The sequence below is a fragment of the Polypterus senegalus genome, chromosome 6, assembly GCF_016835505.1.
Source record: "Polypterus senegalus isolate Bchr_013 chromosome 6, ASM1683550v1, whole genome shotgun sequence".
NCBI lineage: Eukaryota > Metazoa > Chordata > Cladistia > Polypteriformes > Polypteridae > Polypterus > Polypterus senegalus.
Window position 1 is genome coordinate 92,356,227 of NC_053159.1, and position 18,533 is coordinate 92,374,759.

General features: G+C 39.3%; 1 protein-coding gene across 1 annotated transcript in view; it reads left to right on the top strand.

Annotated features, from left to right (window-relative positions):
- LOC120531259 (contactin-associated protein-like 5) overlaps window positions 1–18,533 on the top strand; it is a 558,381-nt gene that overhangs the window by 482,137 nt on the left and 57,711 nt on the right. Inside the window, exons 18-19 of the mRNA XM_039756505.1 lie at window positions 1,129–1,368; window positions 5,321–5,545. Coding sequence (XP_039612439.1) covers window positions 1,129–1,368; window positions 5,321–5,545 — 465 coding nt within the window. The remainder of the gene's footprint in view (window positions 1–1,128; window positions 1,369–5,320; window positions 5,546–18,533) is intronic.

Here is an 18,533-nt window from a genome sequence, read left to right on the forward strand (position 1 = left end):
CCATTGTGCCAAAATGAAAGTCAATAATGAGGCTTCTATGTAAAGTATGGCAGTTTTAAGGACTGCAAATTTTGACATGTTACTAGTTTCTAATTAGCAGTCCTTGTATTAGCCTGGAAATGTGATGAACTGGTGCTCCGTTCAGAGTTGGTTTGTGTCTTGTGCAGAGTGCTGCTGAACATAAATAAAGTAGGTTGGCTTATTTAATTGGTTTTATGATTGTTTTATACCAGGTGGAAGTCTGTTTTTATTGTTATTGTTTCCTGAGCATTATTGATTTTTGTTTTCATATACGAAATATTATATTACTAGGTTGCCATCGTTGTTTTTCATGGCCACTCCTATATTGTTGTTAAGATACTCCTTTGCAGTTACAGAATGTACAACTATTGCAGCTTAATGTGCGACGTCATGACTCCTCAGTTATAAAAAAAAATAGCAGTGCAAAGTAAAAGTTTTTAGAACTTTAAAAACCTCTAAGAAAATAAACAATGTGATGCTAGCAACTACAAAAATTGAAATACATTTAGGGAAACACTTCTGGCTTTAACTTACAGTTTTTAATTGTGATCTTTTGTTGGGGGGGCAGACATTACTATTCTCTGTGTCAAACCCTAGTAATGAAAATGCTCATTTTGATCCCCAAAAGGAAATGTTATCTGTTTCTGCAACTGCCATAATCAATACTTCTTTGATTGTATTTACAGTTTTTCTAATATTAACATTAAAATGGCAGAATGAATTTGTATAGAAACAAGCACTGTATTTTATTTGTACTTTTCTTTTTATGTAACACCTTTCTTGCACATACACTATTCTAGGACACTGTGAAAGCATAGCAAAAGTGTAAATATTTACAACTTTCCACAACCTGAACTCAAATTAAGACTTGGTGTATGATGAAATGGTAAGATGTGCTTAAGGTTAAACCAATATGAATTTTTACAGTCCAGTGCTTTGCTATGAATGAAATTCCAAAACATTTTGTCATTTACACCACCTTATTTCTATATTTAATAAAGAAAACATAGCATGCTTACAAGACACACAAAAATCTATCTTTTTTGTATCAGAAAATTGTAATTATCCTGAATGAAAGATATAAAATGTATTATTACTTTCCTACAGGAGGTACTGCATCAAGAAAAAAGGGGTTTCTGGGTTGCATTCGCTCTCTAACACTGAATGGTGTTACCCTTGACTTGGAAGAGCAGGCAAAATTAACATCTGGTGTTCAGCCTGGCTGCCCTGGTCACTGCAGCAGTTATGGCAGCCTGTGCCACAATGGAGGAAAATGTACTGAGAAGTATAATGGCTATACTTGTGATTGCAGCAACTCTGCTTACATGGGTCCCTTCTGCACAAAAGGTAGTTATTAAAGGCATGTGGTTAACATAGACAAAAAGTTGGACTTTTTTCTGTAACATTCAAGAATTTACTATGCTCAAGACCAGAGTCTGCTACTCCATTCTACAAGATGGATAAATAATGGAAAATGGTAATTTCTAAAAAAAAAAATCCAACTGAGCAATGTCTCATGTTTCATTAAATATGCCTGTCATTTAGTGGTTAAAAAAGGAGCTTACCATAGAGAATAGAAAAATGATGTTCCATGTTACTTGTTGTAGAATGTCTGTTTTTTTAAGCAGATGCTTGCTAGAAATGTCTAAATCCTTCTTGAGACCTGAGTTGGATGGTGTATCTATTGCACGGTATACACAATGTACTACATTAATTTGTGTTTTATTCACAGCAGGTTTTTATGTTTTCTAATTTATTTTACTAATACTTTACTCTCATTTCAAATAGCCACATGATGAGTAGACAGATGTGGAAGAATATGAATGAACAGATCCTCTTTAGGACACAGTGTTACTTTCATGGGAAAAGAAAATATGTAATTAAATTAAAAAAGGATACCTGTTAACATGAAAAAATAACTCAAAATGAATAAAATACATAATGGAAGTCTTTTCATTATGCAATGCAAGTTAAGAACAGTTTATCAATCAATTCTTTATCTGTATCTGCCCATATATAAAAAATCCAGCAGCCTTAGTGATATTCCAGGAATGAATCTGGAAATCCCTGCATATCACAAATTATGCATTTTGGTGTCATAACATTTTAAGAAGAGAGCGATACTAAAGGTTAATCAGTAATTTAGTTAAGTAATGGAGGATGGAAAAGGAGGTCAAAGTTTATTGTATCACTCACAGAGTAGCAAGACTACCAAGATAACTAAACAGACACACTGTTTTTCACCCAAAGTAACACACTACTCACCCATCTCAGAAAATTTCAAAATACTAGTTTAATCCACAGGGCATTTCAAAATAGAAGCTGTCTCCATTTATGCTTTTCATTCACAGTAATTCACATTACGGTGCTCATTAGTAGATCGCTACTTTCAACAGAAGATACTGAGAGAGTAAGAGAAACAAGAGAGTAAAATATTAACAGATATTCATTTCCGTTGAAATGTGCATTATTCCAAGAGTAAATTTAGTTTTGTCACCAGGGGGTATTTAAAATGGACTATTACAATGCATTAATAAGGAAAGAGGCAAAAACTCAATCTTCAAAATCTATATATATAATTCACTAAAGCACGCCGGAAGGGGTGTGGATTCACTAAGCCGCCGACAAGTGAGACACCTATGGCGCAAACAGGAAGGAGCCACGCCCACCAACTCCCAGACCATTGGATACGACGACAACTTGCAGGGCCACGCCCACCAACTCGGATGTGACGACACAGAAAAAATGGCATCATTCATGTGCGTCTGTCGTAGAGGCCACATGCAGTGCAGGTCAGGTTAATGTCATGTACCTCCGAGCTACATTGACTGTTCATAGAGGCATGTTTCTCGCGGAGGTGAATCGCCATATGCAGCATGTGAAACGGTTTGCGAGGGGTATCCCATAGGATCCTTAAAACAATCCTTTAAAACTGAGGTTAAAGCACAATGAAGGAATCAGTCTTTAAAAACCAATAAGCCCTGTGCCTCTGTTTCATTACCGTCTCACCTGCTTCACCAATGCAGGCCCTGCAACAGTCGAGACGCTCTGTCAGCAGCTGACCTTCTCTGTGCCTCACTGGTTCACACAGAGGCAGCGCAAGAGAAAGCCGCGCCAGAGACAGACAGAGGCACAGGCAGCTGGTGGGTGGCTCTCCGTGAGTTTCTCTTGCAAGCGGACACATGACCAGGCGGTGTGTATGCTTCGAGAACAAGGCTGGACGCGGCTTGCGACCGGGCACATGAGCAGGCAGTGTGTATGCTTCGAGTGCGAGGGTGGACGCGACAGGATCATCTAAGAAAAATCATGTCGCGGATGTGATTCGCTGTATGCTGTGTGTAAAACAGTTTGTTTGTCGCAGATGTGAATCGCTGTATGCGGCGTGTAGAACAGTTTGCGAGGGGTGTCTTTCCAGAAGTGTTCAACCATCAATAAATAATTATGCGGCGTTTGTTATGCCGCGGGTTCACTAATGTGTTGTATTTTGCTCTCTCCAGAGTTCCATCTTTTCATTCACTTACTGTTGTATTCTCACACTAACCTGTTTTAGACAACCGTGTCTTTTCAGATGTGTTTACCATTCAATAAATATTTATGCATGAGATTGAGCGTGTGTCTAGGCGTGGGTAAGCCGTTGAACCCCATTCGGGCTGCAAACCGTGGAATTGCCATTAAGTGCGTCTCATACGCTCCCACTGTTTTTGTCCCTACCCTTTGTACACACCCCCCTCCCACACGTTGACTGTTAATAGAGACATGTTTCTCGCGGAGGTGAATCGCCATATGCAGCGTGTAAAACTGTTTGCGAGGGGTATCCCATGGGATCATTAAAACATTCCTTTACAACTGAGGTTAAAAAAACAATGAAGTGAGCAGTCTTTAAAAAACGAGTTTTCGGTTTTGACGCACGACCGCGTGCAGCATAGCAAAGTGTTGTACACGCTACATACAGCAATTCGCATCCGCGACAAACATGCGTCTTCTTAGATGCTCCTGCACTTTGTACACACACCCCTCCTACCTCGCTACACCGCACGAACGATTGTGTGTTGGTTCGTTCCGTGCATTGTTACAATGTTGCTTTTCTTGCTGATTTATTACATTACCGATTTTGCAAATGTTACATTTTCTCCCTGTGCTTAAAAATTATTAAAAAACCGGCCTGATTATGCAGCGTATGGTACGCCGCGGGTTGGCTAGTTTTCTTTGAAAAATAAGGAAAACACATAGTAGAGAACATGAGTCACATGACATAATATAAAGTTATATTTGCATACGCACATGTATTCCCGGCACCCTAGTCTACATTAGGTAGGTTAGAAAATGACATGACATATGTACATTTTCAAACCCTTTACTTCAGTTCAGACTTGTGGAGGCAGCATCAGACATAGTCCTGGATTTGACCACAATCTAGTGTAGAGCTCTAAATCACATTCACTGTATAAAACATTGATCAAAGTAAGCTGGAAGACCAGTTACAGACAGGAATCGTTACCACATTAAAGAATTATCTGGAGCAAAACCCAGCAGCTCCAATGTAACTATAGGACCAAGTTTGAGAATTATGCCTACTAAAATTGAATGAGATCAGAAAAAAACATATTTTGTACAGAGAAAATATGTTTATAATAATAATTAGCAAATAAATCAATCAAATTAATCATACAATCATTCATTTTGCAAAACACATTTAGTAAACATGAGGGGTTCATTAAAGGGAACATTTCTGAAGTGCTTTCAAATATCCACCAGAATTTCTGCAAGCAGTTGTGTAATAATTGTTCATTACGTGTGTATTTCAGAAAGAAATGGAACTTGATAATGACCTTGTTTATAGGTTGAATATGACATTCAGTTGCTTTTTAATTTTCATTAAGCCGTGGCCTAATATCATTTGACCATTACTTTTTGATCTTTTGTGAGGATGTCTCCATTCAACATTTGTATCTTGAATACATCATCATTTATCTTAAAAGGTGACAATATCATGTTGGGGAGATTTTTTATCATTGTTAAATGTCTTGGATTTATACTGTGTTAAAGAGTTCCAGAGTTTTGATGCATATTAATGACTGAGCATATCAGAAGATAGCTGAAATGACTAACTGAATGAGTCTTAAATCTGTCTTAATTCTTTTTTTGAACTGGCATTTTTTTCTTGAGAATACAATGAATTAAGACCTTACCTATCAAATAGGGCTTAAGTTTTTTAACTGTCTGAAAATGTGTCTAATTACAAGCCAATTTCTGAAATATTTTCAACATGTTATGCATTTAATGTTTTTATTGATTGCAGAAGTCTCAGTAATTTTTGAAGCTGGATCTTCAATGACCTATACTTTTCAGGAGTCGTTGTTAAGCAGTCAGAATGAAAGTGAACAGTTTTCTGCAATTTTTACTGAAAAAAACAAGCCAAGAAATAACATCACCTTCAGTTTTCTCACAACACACACACCAGCAATGTTGTTTTTTGCGACTATGGACCTTCAAGAGTACATGGCCATTATTCTCTCAAAGAGTGGTGAGTACTCTCTTACAGATATAAAGCTGATGATTCATTAGTTTTCATTCAAAGGATCCATTAGAAAAGCCCAGCAAACAGAAATAAATAAGCTTGAAAGAAGCTTGTGGAAGCTATTAAGACAACCTTTTAAGCTTATTTTATTTAGTTCACTTCAGGTCTGACTCTAATAATGATAATCTATTATAATGACATTTGCTCTGTAAAGTTTCCTGTTATGATGCTTGGTATTAACAGTGTTATTTAAAATAATGATTGTGTTTATTGTTGTGTATCTTGATCATACTGATTTTAATTAGGAGACCGATTTGTCCACATAAAAGACTTTCCACTTTTTCACACTGATTTATTACTACCTTGCAATAGTATGATGTTTTACTGAGTGATGTATCACAATTGAATAAATCTGGAAGCATTTCTTGAACATAAGAAGGGTTTTTTTTTTGCTCTATATGTCTGAAGTCCTCAACAGCTAAAATAACAATTTACGGCATCAATAAAGATGAGTGTACCTGTTCCTGAGGTAGCCATGCACACCAAAGCAAGAAGCTACCTATATTATGCTTCGAAGATGGATTGGTTTGATTTTGACCACATGACATTTATTCCTTTCAATTTACCATTTCTTTACTAATACTATATTTCAGAAACTTGAAGGTTTGGGGTTTTCTTTAACTGCAAAGTTTAATCTGGCCTTTTTTGTTTCTGATGAGAGATTTTAGTTTTGTGGTGTGGCTTGTCTTTTGTAGGTGTATTTGGTGATGATTGCTTTAAAATATTTTTTCAGAGTGCCTTGATCATTTCTAAAATCATCATCTGCTAATGCCTTCCTCGGATAAGTTGACCATTGCTTAGTACACAAATGAGGCCTTTCTTTCTCAAGATATTTCAGATTATTGATTTTGCCATGCTTTGTTTCTGTGCTATATTTCTCAAAGAATTTCTTTTTCTTTCATCATCCATTTTGCTTTTCTTTCACAAACAAATCCACATTTTGGTTTAGAGCTACTGACTTGATATTCAAAGGTTAAGTCTAACACTACATAGTCACAGTTCCTTCATCTTTTCCTATTCAGTCCCAATAAAAACATCTGCCTGGCAGCCAATTGTCGTAATACTTAAATTGGCCTGAACTGATAAAATATAAAAAATAAAGTGGTGAGCTTTTCAAACAATGAGCCATATACTATAGGTAGAAATACAATAAATCACAGAAAGGTAAAATTATGTGATTTCTGTAACATCCTCCCTTCTTCATCTTAATTTCAAACTGCTTGAGTTAAAAGACTTTGCAAATACTTATGCAATGCTTATTTACTACTTAGTTGCTATTGTTTTGTTTACATTGTACTATCATTCTTTTTGAGTTAGCTGGAAATTTTAAATGATTACTAATTTTTGGTAATGACTATCAGGCAAAATATACATGTAATACTCAATTCAAACATTTGAAAAATTTTGCTTTATGCAGCTTTGCAAAGAACTCTGAGTAAACTAATTAAACTTGAAGAGCATATGAGCATGATTGTTTTGGAAGAAACGAGTAATTGCTGTGGTATTTGTCCCTCTATAATGCATTTTTTTAAAAATTTGGACTTGTTTTTCTCCCTGTTTTTTATTTTTATTGTTTTGACAGTAAAATCACCACAAGGACCATTCTGTGTGGTCTCTAGTTATGAATTCCACTATTTTTGCCACAGTCATGTTTTTACTGTTGCTAATAACACAACACAGATATCATTTCATTCCATTTATTTAAGACTAGCAAAATACCCGTGTTTCGCAGCGGAGAAGTAGTGTGTTAAAGAAATTATGAAAAAGAAAAGGAAACATTTTAAAAATAACGTAACATGATTGTCAATGTAATTGTTTTGTCACTGTTATGAGTGTTGCTGTCATATATATATATGTATATATACACACACACACACACATATAAACATATATACATATACAGTGGTGTGAAAAACTATTTGCCCCCTTCCTGATTTCTTATTCTTTTGCATGTTTGTCACACAAAATGTTTCTGATCATCAAACACATTTAACCATTAGTCAAATATAACACAAGTAAACACAAAATGCAGTTTTTAAATGATGGTTTTATTATTTAGGGAGAAAAAAATCCAAACCTACATGGCCCTGTGTGAAAAAGTAATTGCCCCCTGAACCTAATAACTGGTTGGGCCACCCTTAGCAGCAATAACTGCAATCAAGCGTTTGCGATAACTTGCAATGAGTCTTTACAGCTCTGGAGGAATTTTGGCCCACTCATCTTTGCAGAATTGTTGTAATTCAGCTTTATTTGAGGGTTTTCTAGCATGAACCGCCTTTTTAAGGTCATGCCATAGCATCTCAATTGGATTCAGGTCAGGACTTTGACTAGGCCACTCCAAAGTCTTCATTTTGTTTTTCTTCAGCCATTCAGAGGTGGATTTGCTGGTGTGTTTTGGGTCATTGTCCTGTTGCAGCACCCAAGATCGCTTCAGCTTGAGTTGACGAACAGATGGCGGACATTCTCCTTCAGGATTTTTTGGTAGACAGTAGAATTCATGGTTCCATCTATCACAGCAAGCCTTCCAGGTCCTGAAGCAGCAAAACAACCCCAGACCATCACACTACCACCACCATATTTTACTGTTGGTATGATGTTCTTTTTCTGAAATGCTGTGTTCCTTTTACGCCAGATGTAACGGGACATTTGCCTTCCAAAAAGTTCAACTTTTGTCTCATCAGTCCACAAGGTATTTTCCCAAAAGTCTTGGCAATCATTGAGATGTTTCTTAGCAAAATTGAGACGAGCCCTAATGTTCCTTTGCTTAACAGTGGTTTGCGTCTTGGAAATCTGTCATGCAGGCCGTTTTTGCCCAGTCTCTTTCTTATGGTGGAGTCGTGAACACTGACCTTAATTGAGGCAAGTGAGGCCTGCAGTTCTTTAGACATTGTCCTGGGGTCTTTTGTGACCTCTCGGATGAGTCGTCTCTGCGCTCTTGGGGTAATATTGGTCGGCCGGCCACTTCTGGGAAGGTTCACCACTGTTCCATGTTTTTGCCATTTGTGGATAATGGCTCTCACTGTGGTTTGCTGGAGTCCCAAAGCTTTAGAAATGGCTTTATAACCTTTACCAGACGGATAGATCTCAATTACTTCTGTTCTCATTTGTTCCTGAATTTCTTTGGATCTTGGCATGATGTCTAGCTTTTGAGGTGCTTTTGGTCTACTTCTCTGTGTCAGGCAACTCCTATTTAAGTGATTTTTTGATTGAAACAGGTGTGGCAGTAATCAGGCCTGGGGGTGGCTACGGAAATTGAACTCAGGTGTGATACACCACAGTTAGGTTATTTTTTAACAAGGGGGCAATTACTTTTTCACACAGGGCCATGTAGGTTTGGATTTTTTTTCTCCCTAAATAATAAAAACCATCATTTAAAACTGCATTTTGTGTTTACTTGTGTTATATTTGACTAATGGTTAAATGTGTTTGATGATCAGAAACATTTTGTGTGACAAACATGCAAAAGAATAAGAAATCAGGAAGGGGGCAAATAGTTTTTCACACCACTGTACATATAAACATATGTACATATACACATATTTACACATACACATATGTACACATACACATATCTATATATATATATATATACATATACACATCTACATATATATACATATATATAGACATATCAACATATATGCAGACATACATAGACATACATACATACACACACACATATATACATACATACATACATACATACAGATAAATAAACATATATATACACACATACACATGCATATATATATACACATACATACATACATACATATATATCTACATATATATATACTGTATATAGCAAAATCCCAGCTTGCAGATGAAGAACTGCTTTTAAATTTTTATTAAGAAGAAAAGAAAACTTTTTTAAACTGAGGGAAAATATACCAATAACTATCTGTTAAGGATCTCTTTGTATACCACGTTGTCAGTTCAGCAGTCCGGTTGTAATATGACCAAGCTGTGCACTGAAATTACGTTTGAGAATGCAAATCAATGGCAACCTTTTGTGGGGTGTGTCCCTGAGACTTATTAATTGTCATCGCGAAGCAGAGCCTTACTGGAAATTTGAGACATTTGAATTAAAATGGGAGATCAGAGGGTATAACGGTGATGTGAGGAATACATTCAGAGTGTGGCGCTCTGCTGTTTTTTTGTGTAGCTGCCTTCACACAGCTTCTCCGCTGCTTTATAAACAAGCGCCATATAAGGCCATTGTTTCTCCTTGCTTTGCGGTTCTGTACTGTTTTATTGTTCGTTTATTACGATTCTTATAGTTATTGTGTAGCTATTTGAGACTTACTGTACTGTTCAGGTACCCATTTCCTTTATTTAATCCGCGGCTTGTACGCTATTTTTTGTTCGTTTATTATGATTATAGATATTTATCGATTCCCTTCTTTAGCTGACTGCCTGCTCATATAAGACGCTCCGCTGTTTTTTTGTGAAACAGCCTTTACACTGCTTCTCCGCTGTTTTATAAACAAACGACATATAAAGCCATCACCTTGTCAATTGTGTAATGCGTTGTTTGAACAGGTCTGATGCATGGAAGTGATCACTCGTACTGTTTTCAGTCAGTTCACGTGAGCTGCTCTCTTGTGTGATGTTGCGATGTCCATGGCTTTATTTAATGTTAGCTAAGACCCGGCACTTAAAAGTTTCTGGCTGCACTCCGGTTGTAATATGACGAAGCTGTGCGAGCTCACTCTTGAGAAAGCAACGTATAGTTGTCCAGTAGAAAAGCAATCTTGCCTGAAATCAATGGCATCCTTTTGTAGGGTCTGTTAATGAGACTTATTACTTGTCATCGTGCAGCAGAGCCTTACTGGAAATTGGAGGCATCTGAATTGAAATGGGAGATCAGAGGGTATAAAGGGGATTCAAGGAATACATTGAGTGTGGAGAAACTCTAGAGACAGCATGTGTATTAACTTGTGGATTTTTCTGTGAGTATTTGGTGGCAGCATGACAAAGTTGCTTCCGCAAGACCGCGTTAGCTGTGGAGCTCAACTCGGAGCATATTCTTTTCCTACCTTGTCAATTGTGTAATGCGTTTTTTGAACAGGTTTGATGCATGGAAGTGATCACTCGTACTGCGTTCAGTCAGTTCATGTGAGCTGCTCTCTTGTGTGATGTTGTGATGTCCACAGCTTTATTTAATGTTAGCTAAGACCCGGCACTTAAAAGTTTCTCGCTACAGCAATTTTAACTCCTTTACAAAGTGATCCAAAGTCTCGTTTATACCTCGTGTCTTCTCATTAAACTTGTATCTCACAAATAAAGTATTCTGCGTTTTTCTTTAGCGCTCTTTGGGAGCTCTTCCTTCTTTTCTATGTACTGCGGTCACAGTCAGTTCACGTGATTACGTGGGAGGCGTGATGATGTGACACGCAGCTCCGCCCCCCACGGCCATCGCGCTAACGTCCATTACAGTATATGGAGAAAAATAAGTTCCAGTTATGACCATTGCGTGAGAAATTCGAAATGAAACCTGCCCAACTTTTGTAAGTAAGCTGTAAGGAATGAGCCTGCCAAATTTCAGCCTTCTACCTACACGGGAAGTTGGAGAATTAGTGATGAGTGAGTGAGTGAGTCAGTGAGGGCTTTGCCTTTTATTAGTATAGATCACATTACACAGTGTGACAGATAGGGGGCACTGTCGTCCCCTTCAACCCTCGGACCAGAGGCCAGATAAAAGTCCAAATGTTGACATTAATTATAATAATGTGCACAAGCACCTCCACCTCCACTATATTCAAATAAATCACCATAATTATCACAAATACAATAATCCTCCACTCCCAGCAGCTCAGTCACCCTTCCTCCCAACTCGGCTCACTGCTGGGATCTCCCACAGTCCTTTTATAGTCCCTGACCCGGAAGTGTTTCTCTCTCTCTGTCCATGTGACTGGCAACACTTCTGAGTCAGATGAAAACTCCTTTTTCTTCAACCGGAAGTACGTTATTTCTTCTGTCTTCATGACTGGGACGTACTTCCGGGTTGTATGGAAAATAATCCTTGAGCCTCCCTGCGGAGTCCTCTGGTGGCACCCATGGTATCCAGCAGGGCTGTAAATAAAGACTCCATTGTCCATGATTCTCTGCTGGAATTCGGGGCACCTCCATGCTGCAGGGAGGGCTCCATCTGGTGGCCTGGGGGTATTGGCCGGGATGAACGGCCGGCCATATACCACAACAGCTTCTAGCATCTAGCACTTCCTGGTGTAGCAGAAGTGCTGCCCTTGCACCCGGAAGTTCTCTGGGCGTTGCTGGAAGGATCATCCTCCACCTTCCCAGGTGTGGCGGAAGGGCATGTTACCAGGGCTCGACGAGGCTTGGGGCACCCCCTGGTGATGGCCACAGGCCCCAATGGGCTTGAGGCTCCTTGCTCTTTTCCCGTGGTCCCCTCCTCATCCAGGGCGGTTACCCCTCGTGGCCTGGGGGACGTATAAGCCACCTATTGGTCCTTCCAGGCATCCTGGCTGGGTCTGTCCCCTAGCCTCCTGTGACAATGGAATCTAAGGAGAGCTGACCTCCCCCAGAAGCTGCTTGTTAATTTCTAAAGCTGCACTATAGAGAGCATCTTAACTAACTGCATGATGGCCTGGTATAACAGCTGCATCAAGGCTGATAAAGAAGCCCTGCAGTGGGTCATAAAAACAGCAGAGGGCATTATTGGGACTAAACTGCCATCACTTGAACTCTTGAATAAGACTCGCTGTGTGAGAAGGGCCAAAAACATTCTCAAGGACAAAACTCATCCTGGAAATTCTTTGTTTGAGCTCCTCCCATCAGAAAGACGCTTTAGGTCAATCCATGTACGCACAAACAAACTAAAAAAGAGCTTTTTCCCATCTGCCATAATCTTTCTGAACTCTGAATCTCCTCAGTCTGGGATCATTTTTAATTGAACATGTGCAATAAGCTATATTGGTAATGTGCAATATACTAATGTAATACAATATATAATATGTAATGTACTATTCATTAACAGGTGCAATAACAATTTATGCTGCTGTACTTTGAGCAATAATAATTTGCTCTGGTTACTTGATCACTTACCACTGTATACGACATATTTGGAATTATTTGACTTTTCTTTAAATGCACCTTGGGGCTGTCACAAAAAGTAATTTCATTGTGTTACACAATGACAGTAATGTGCTGGAACTTGAACTTGAAATCCACAGCTTACAATCAGTAGTTCTCTGATTTTTCTCAAATCTTACATCCCAGTTTATCATTTAGCATACCCACAGAGTCATTATTATCTTAATTTTATTCTACTTGCTGCCAGTCTGCACAGTCCAATGCAAGGTAGCCTGGCTTACCTCACCTGGGCACAAATTCACATTTTAAGATCCACAAACACCCACATGTTAAAACATAACTCACCCCAGACCTGTCTTGTACTTCACCCACAGGACAAGTCCAACCTAAATCTTATTCTTCCTTTATGGACAGTATACATATATTTCCTTGAACATAAATTTTAGCCTCCTTTCCTTCAGGCCTGAAAATTTCTCAGTTTCTTTCTGCCTAAATTGAGTCATTTCACTAAGCCTGACTATAATAGCCGTATGCTATTGTCTAACTCAGTGTTTCCAAACCTTTTTCTCCTGCAGTGGCACACCTTTTGTAACCAAAATTTTCCCTCTACTATCTTACTAAACACAAACACATATACAGTATATCTCATACACTGCTCAACAGCCCAAAGGGGCGGGACCACCCCAGAAACCAGTAAAGAAAGGAGCTCCAAGCTCAGTGTTCGCATACACAGCACTTAGAGAGCACTTTGGTGGTATCTCCAAGCTGCTTTGCCCACCCCTGCCTGCCTCAGAGGTAACCCATATGCCCATTATCCACCAGCCCTGTGAGACTCACTGACAACCACACACCCAAAGTAGATGGATTCTAGCAGCCAGGAGACACATCTGAGGTGCTCTAATATGGTGATCATGAAGCTGCTTTTAGGCCTGCTTCTCCATTTAGTCATAACATCATATCTTCCTCAGACAGGTCTCAACCACCTACGGAGCTTGTCTCTCGCAAATTCAGACCCAGGTAAGCTACACTATTATTTCCACAGTATGGCACACCTGGGTAACTCTCAAAGTGCACCACTGTTCCATGGCACACTGGTTGAAGAACACTGCTATAGATGACTGCCGCTTCTTTCATGCCACTTGTATTTTTCATTAAGATGTTTTAGGTCTCATCCTTCTGTCATTGTCCACATCGCTTTGGTACCAACACTTTGAAGCAGCAAACAGGGAAAAGAAAAAGATATTACTTAGAGCACATCCATGTAGCCAACTTCATTTGTCATAACAAGACCAAGAAAAAGTCCATGTGTAAGCTTGTCTTCTTTTTTACTTCAAATGAACTATTTATGTAGGGGTGTTTGTGGTATAGCAGGTCCGCGGCTCTGAATGAATGGCCAGTTTTTTAAATGAATAATCGCCGAATTTGCGGCTTAAGGAGGGATGTGGTAGTATGGGTGGAGCGGTTCCCAGGTGTGACATTTGTGTGTGCTTTTCCACACTAAAGTGCATAGGTGCGGGATCGCTTGTGTCCACAGTTGATGTTGGGAGCTGCTGATCGCCACACCTGTGCCATGTCCCCATTATAAATAGTGCAAGTGTGGAGGGGAGAAGAAATAAGAAAAAAAAGAAGGACAGAGGTTAAGGCTAGAGAAGGAGAGCCGGTGTGAGTGAGCAAAAGCAGGCTCTTTTGAGAAAAAGTAGGCAACTGGGAGGAGAGCCCCTCTGCAGGAGTGTTTGGCTGACACTCAGTTGGGGTAGTAGGAAGCGGTTGCCCCAGCTGAGCGCTTCAGAGTAGCTGGAATGACCGACAGTATGGATGACTCACCACGTAAGTCCGAGAAGGCAGAGGGAGTCAGGGAGGCTTGAAAGGGACAACCCCAACGTGAGTGCCCTGGCCGTTGGGGAACCGAGTCTCAGGCCAGTGGGAGCTGTACGGGGCAAGGGGTTGGAAAGCTACCGGACCAGTTTATATGGCAGCTGTACCTGCAGGTTGGGCGACTCCCCTGTTTCAGGGCCCATATGGGAGAAGCAGGGGAGCCGGCAGCTAAAAGAAGGCACTGTACTTTTAAAGGACTGTTTCCAGTCTGTTGTTTTTAACCTTGTTTTAATTGAATCTATTTATTTGGATTATTTTAACCTCGGCTTTTATTCAACCTGTTTTTATGGATTATTTATTTATGTACTGTTTTTGAAGTACTGCACTTTTTGGACACTGTTTGAGTATTTTTAATAAAAGCACTTGTTCACTTTTTGCACCATCCCCTTGCCCATTGCATTACCAATGGTGCTGGGTTGAGAGGCTCCCAGAAGTAAGGAGGGCGCTTGGAGTAGGACCCGCACCATCACAAATGGTGGCAGCAGTGGGATGAGCTGGCAATGGGGACAGAAGAAAGGAAAACAAAAGTAAGAGAAAAAAAAACAAACGGAAAAAAAGAAGAAAAAGAGAGAACGAAAGAGGCTCAGAGAGCGAGAGCAGTATCAGGGTGAAAGAAAGTGGACGAGTCAGCCAGCTGGAAGAGAGGTCATCGCAGTCAGGGGTCCCGGATCAGAGCGAAGGGTTAGCGCTCAAAGGATGGATCGCGCCCATTGATTATTCAGAGGAGTGGGTTTGATCGAAACAGAGTCCTCCCTAGGGATCTGAGGAACGATTGCATGTGCAAGAAGGAAGACGGGAGGACAACTGACCCTGAGTGGTCAATAGCATGAGGACCATAGCGGCTCCAGCTGAGCAAGCCTTGGGTGACCTGGAGATACTGGGCAGGAGCTGTGCTTGGCTGGTGTGGTCCCAATAACAGCTGCAGGTTTTAATTCTTGTTTTAGCCTTGTTTTAAACATTTTTTACCTTTTTATGGATTATTTATTTATGGACATTTGTGAGTGCTGCAGTTTAGTTGGACACTGTTTTGTTTGATTTTTATTTATTAAAATCACTTGCACCTTTTCCTCCATCCCTTTTCTCTGAGTGTGAATTGTTCCAATTTGCCAAGCACATCTGGTTACACTACCGACGGTGTTTGGTTCAGAGGCTCCCAGAAGAGTGGTGGGAACATGGAGCAGGACCCACACTGTCACCAATGGTGGCAGCAGCATGGCCATTCATTCAGAGCCGTGGACCCACTATACCACAGTGTTTAATTAAAAAAAATAATTGAATTTAAATAACAGAAATCTTTGATTTCTAAAGTTCAACTTGAAGTTGCCATCTCTCTAAAATCACACTCACTCATCTGTAGTTATCTTAATTGTGGATGTGAACTGTGAACCATGGACTTGAACATGAAATAGTGTGTCAACAATTGTCCAATCACATTAGATTAAAAAAACCTAAAACAATACTAATTCACTGCTAATAAATACAATACAATACAATACAGTTTATTTTTGTATAGCCCAAAATCACACAGGAAGTGCCGCAATGGGCTTTAACAGGCCCTGCCTTTTGACAGCCCCCCAGCCTTGACTCTCTGAGAAGACAAGGAAAAACTCCCAATAAAAACCTTGTAGGGAAAAATGGAAGAAACCTCGGGAAAGGCAGTTCAAAGAGACCCCTTTCCAGGTAGGTTGGGCGTGCAGTGGGTGTCAAAAGTAGGGGGTCAATACAATACAATATACAGAACAGAACAATTCCTTAAGACAGCATAATAATAAAAATTTTAGAAGTACGGTTTAACAGTAGATGATATGACATAATTAGGTTTGGATATTTTTAGAGTCCTGGAGACCTCATCCATCTAGCTGCCTCCCCATTTGGCCATGCCACGGCTGAAACGTTGCTCCGATGAAAAGACCCCTCTTTCCCATGATTCCTGTGATCCTCCATCAGGTTATGACTTTACCATAGGCAGGCAAACAACTTGACAGGTGGGCCGTGGCACCAATTGCCACATTTGGGTACCGAGAAAAGAAACAGAATAGGTGAGGGTTAGTATTCAAATATAATTATCATGTTACTTATGTTATAGTGCTAATGACTAACAACAGAGATGCAGTATGTACAGTTAATCAGCAGCTCTAGTCAGGATATGCTAAACTGAAGTAGTGAGTCTTCAGCCGGGATTTAAAGGCTGAGACTGAAGGGGCATCTCTTATGGAAGCAGGAAGACCATTCCACAGTTTAGGGGCCCTGTAACTAAAAGCTCGACCTCCCACTGTTATTTTATTAATCCTTGGAATCCTAAGCAGACCGGCATCTTGAGATCTTAATGTGCTCAGGTTTGTAAGTCATGATAAGTTCAGACAAGTAAGCGGACCTTGGCCATTTAATGCTTTATATGTTAAAAGGAGGATTTTGAAATCTGCCCTAAACTTAACTGGGAGCCAGTGTAAAGATTTAAGAACTGGGGTTATGTGTTCATATTTTCTTGTTCTTGTAATAATTCTTGCAGCGCATTTTGGATTAACTGGAGGCTGTATAGAGAACAGTTTGAACAGCCAGTGAACACCGCATTGCAGTAGTCAATCCTACTAGAGATAAATGCATGAATTAATTTCTCACAATCCTGTTTATTTAGAAAGCGCCTTAATTTCCTAACATTTTTAAGATGGAAAAACATGTTTTGGACGACTTTGTAATATGCTTTAAATGACATGCTAGAGTCAAAGATAACTCCTAGATTGCGGGCTGATTCAGTAAAATTAATTGGGATTCCAACTGAGTTAAATGACGACAAAATATTGCTGTGATCAGCGTCATTCCCTCCAACAATTAACATCTCTGTTTTATCTGTATTTAAAGACAAGTAGTTCTCATTCATCCATTCCTTTAATTCACTAACACAACTAATTAAAGACAACATCGGAGAAACTTCATTTGATTTAAATGAAAGGTATAACTGGGTGTCATCTGCATACAGTGAAAATTAACATTATGTTTCCTAATGAGAGATCCCAGTGGAAGCATGTAAAGTGAAAACAGTAAAGGTCCCAGTACTGAGCCCTGGGACACCATATTGAACTTCTGTGTATAATGATGGAGTACTGTCTGCACATTTCTGTACATACTGGAATCGATTTGATAAATAAGAACTGAACCAAGCGAGCACGGGCCTGTAAGCCCAATATCGTTTTCTAGCCTGTGCAGTAAAATAGAATGGTCAATGGTGTCAAATGCTGCACTTAAGTCCAACAACATAATTACAGTGGAATTTCCTTCATCAGAGGATATCAGAATGTCATTTACAACCCGTGTTAGTGCCGTTTCTGTACTATGACCAGTCGAAAGCCAGACTGGAATTTCTCAAATAAATTGTAATGCGTAAGGTGTGACTGAAGCTGACTGGCGACTACTTTCTCTAGTATTTTAGAGAGAAATGGTAAATTTGAAATAGGCCTATAGTTATTTAGTATGTGTGGGTCTAGGTCTGACTTTTTAAGTAAAGGTTTAATGACTGACACTTTTAGTGCATCAGGTACTGTGCCATGCAGTAATGAACTATTGATAATGGTTAGAATAGGCTGCAAGAACATCCATTGCACTTTTACTAGTTTTGTTGGCACTGGATCTAGGGAACAAGTAGTGGGCTTCATTTTAGTAATTAAAGTTAAGACTTCCTGGTGAGTTACAGGATTAAAATTATTAAAGTGCTGAATGCAATGTGACAGGGTCTGCTAAGCTAGTATTTGGTTTGTACTGTGATGCTGAGATCTGGGATCTTATATTTTTAATTTTCTCATTGAAGAAGTTCATAAAGTCTGTACTGCTAATATCTGTTGGTATTTTGCACTGTTGATCTGAATTCCCATTTGTTAATTTAGCCACTGCTCTAAAAAGTACCCTAGGATTTTTATTATTGCTATCTATTAATGTAGAATAGTATTCTGAGCGAGCTTTAAAGAGGGCTTTTTATATTTATTACACTCTCTGTCCATGCAATTTGAAA